Source organism: Microcebus murinus, chromosome 24, assembly GCF_040939455.1.
Source record: "Microcebus murinus isolate Inina chromosome 24, M.murinus_Inina_mat1.0, whole genome shotgun sequence".
Lineage (NCBI taxonomy): Eukaryota > Metazoa > Chordata > Mammalia > Primates > Cheirogaleidae > Microcebus > Microcebus murinus.
The window spans coordinates 26,050,509-26,053,112 of NC_134127.1; the positions used below are offsets into that span (position 1 = coordinate 26,050,509).

Sequence of the window (2,604 nt, forward strand, 5' to 3'; positions counted from 1 at the left end):
GTTGCACAAATAGTAATGGGGAGGGTGCTGGTCGGATTATCTGGGGACTGCCAGAGAACACACCCTGAGGCTTCCTAATCCGATTGAGTGCTTGGGCGTGACTGGTGGATGTTGTGCCTCGGGAGTGGGTGTGGTGAGTCGGGCTAGCTATAAAAAGGCTGATGTGGAGACGGACCTGCCATTTGAAGGCGCTCTCAGAAGGGAAAGCATCGTCCTTCCTCAACTTACGGTCCCAGCGGGGGAGCTTCGTGATCATCGCTCCCGGAAACATGAAGGCTGCTTCAGTCCTCCAGGGAGGGGAGCCTCCTTTCAATGCCTTTGCAAAACTCAAAATTTCTCAGCCAAATTTAGCTGACGATATGGATAACCCCAGTTGTTACCGACCTAAGAACTCTTCACTGCTATCTAAGAGAGATCCCGACCTGCATTTAAAACAGGCTCCTGGGACAAAGCCATTGGCTCCCAGGGACAAACTGCTGCTGACCTGGAAGAGACCTTATGGGGTTGGTGCTGGGCTCTGCAATGTGGGAAACACGTGCTACATGAATGCTGCACTGCAGTGCCTGACGTACACACCACCCCTCGCCAACTATGTGCTGTCCCAGGAGCATTCTCTAAGCTGTCGTCGTCAGGAATGCTGCATGCTGTGCACTATGGAAGCTCATGTCACCCGGGTGCTAACCCAGCCTGGCCAGGTGATCAAGCCCTCGCTGGCACTGGCTGCTGGCTTCCACAGATACAACCAGGAAGATGCCCATGAGTTTCTCATGTGCACTGTGGATGCCATGAAGAGAGCTTGTGTGTCTGGGCACGAGCCCTTAGACGGTCACTCTGAGGACACAACCCTAATCCGTCAAATATTTGGAGGCTACTGGAGGTCTCAGATCAAGTGTCTGCACTGCCATGGCATTTCAGACACCTTTGAACCTTACCTGGACATCGCCTTGGATATCGAGGCAGCTCAGAGCCTGAACCAAGCTTTGCAATGGTTGGTGAAGCCCGAGCACATGGACGGACAGGATGCCTATCACTGTGGTACTTGTCTAAAGAAGGTCCCTGCGTCCAAGTCTCTGACTGTGCACACTGCCTCCAAGGTCCTGATGCTTGTGTTGAAAAGGTTCTCAGATGTCACAGGCAACAAAATTGCAAAAGAAGTGCAATATCCCGAGTGCCTTGACATGCAACCATACATGTCTCAGCGGAACAGAGGACCCCTTGTTTACCTCCTGTATGCTGTGCTGGTCCATGCTGGGAGCAGCTGTCAAAGTGGACATTACTTCTGCTATGTCAAAGCTGGGAATGGCCAGTGGTACAAAATGGATGATGCTAAGGTGACCGCCTGTCACATTTCTTCTGTCCTCAGTCAACCTGCCTACCTTCTCTTTTACATCCAGAAGAGTGAATTGGGGAGAGACGGTGGGTGTGCCTCCACAGGGAAGAAACCAAGAGCCCGTGGGGCTGAAGACACGGACAAGGGAGCAACCCAACGGGAGCTCAAAAGTGACTCTGGCGTCAAGATTCCCGAGTTTGAGGAACGCTTGGAAAAGACAGCAACTACGGAGCTCTCCTTAGATCAGTGGAAGTGCCTCCTGGAACAAAACCGACCAAAGCCTGCGGTGAACTTCCGAAAAATTGAATCCACCCTGCCTTCCAATGCAGTTGTGATTCATCCACCAAAATACAAGACGGAGATGACAAAGGACAATAACTTGCTGCCCGCATCAGACAAGGAAGAAAGAGTCCAGGTGTCCCTGAAAGCTAGCAAAGTCCCTTGTGTGGGTGGGAGGGCCAGGGGTAGCAAGAGGAGGAACAAGCACGGCACAAGTTCTCTGGTTGTGTTCCAGTAATATCAGTATGAGAACTGATGCATGTGCAGTGACTCACACACACACACACACACAAGTCAGTACTGGAGGAAGAAACTTGGAAATGAAGAGGTCCGGTTTGGCTACAAACACCTGCAGCCATTGGTTCCTGGTGGCTGCATTCCAGGATGTGGCCACATATGTGAAATATTTTCTTTGGATTTTTGAGTGTTCTGAACATTTGAAGGAACTTTCTACGTGCAGATGTTCACTGTATATGAAATTCATTGTGAATTCTGATTTTTAGGTTTTGAAGTGTAGGATTCCACTGTGAGGTTTTTAGAGTGTGTGGAATTTAATATGGAGTCTCATGATTTTCTGGTGGTGCTGTGTTAGTACTTGTTCTCACTTGTGGGTGGGTGTGAGATGTTTGCCTTTTGGTATCGTGGGATATCTGGGAATCATGTGCGACACTTTAAGTAATTGAAATAGGAGTAAGGTTTCAAGACACGTATGATGGTTTTACCGCTCCAAGCCTTCAGCTGGTAAAGATTGTTCCATGGATTTTGGTGGGTTATCAAATTAAGTGCAATGGTGTGTTCTCTGGATACAGTAGGCTGGAAAGTCTACATTTTTTCTAGATATGGTGCTCCTTGTGCTTCATGATCCAATATGGACTTGTCTGTATGAGGTTATTAAATTTCATTGCAAAGCTGTAGTTTTAAAATCTGTTAAATGTTAATAAAATTCATCCCAATGTGACATAGGTACTGTAGTTCCTTTTTTCCCTCGGCAGCAG

At 48.5% G+C, this 2,604-nt stretch overlaps 1 protein-coding gene across 1 annotated transcript; it reads left to right on the forward strand.

Moving 5' to 3' along the window:
- The first annotated feature begins 269 nt into the window (after positions 1–269).
- LOC142864120 (ubiquitin carboxyl-terminal hydrolase 17-like protein 6) lies at positions 270–1,847 on the forward strand. Its single transcript, XM_075997270.1, has one exon. It carries the CDS (start codon positions 270–272, stop codon positions 1,845–1,847), a length of 1,578 nt encoding a protein of 525 aa, XP_075853385.1.
- The last annotated feature ends 757 nt before the right edge of the window (positions 1,848–2,604 follow it).

Coding starts and splice junctions, on each gene's coding strand:
- LOC142864120 (XM_075997270.1), top strand. CDS start 270: ATGAAGGCTGCTTCAGTCCTCCAGGGAGGGGAGCCTCCTTTCAATGCC.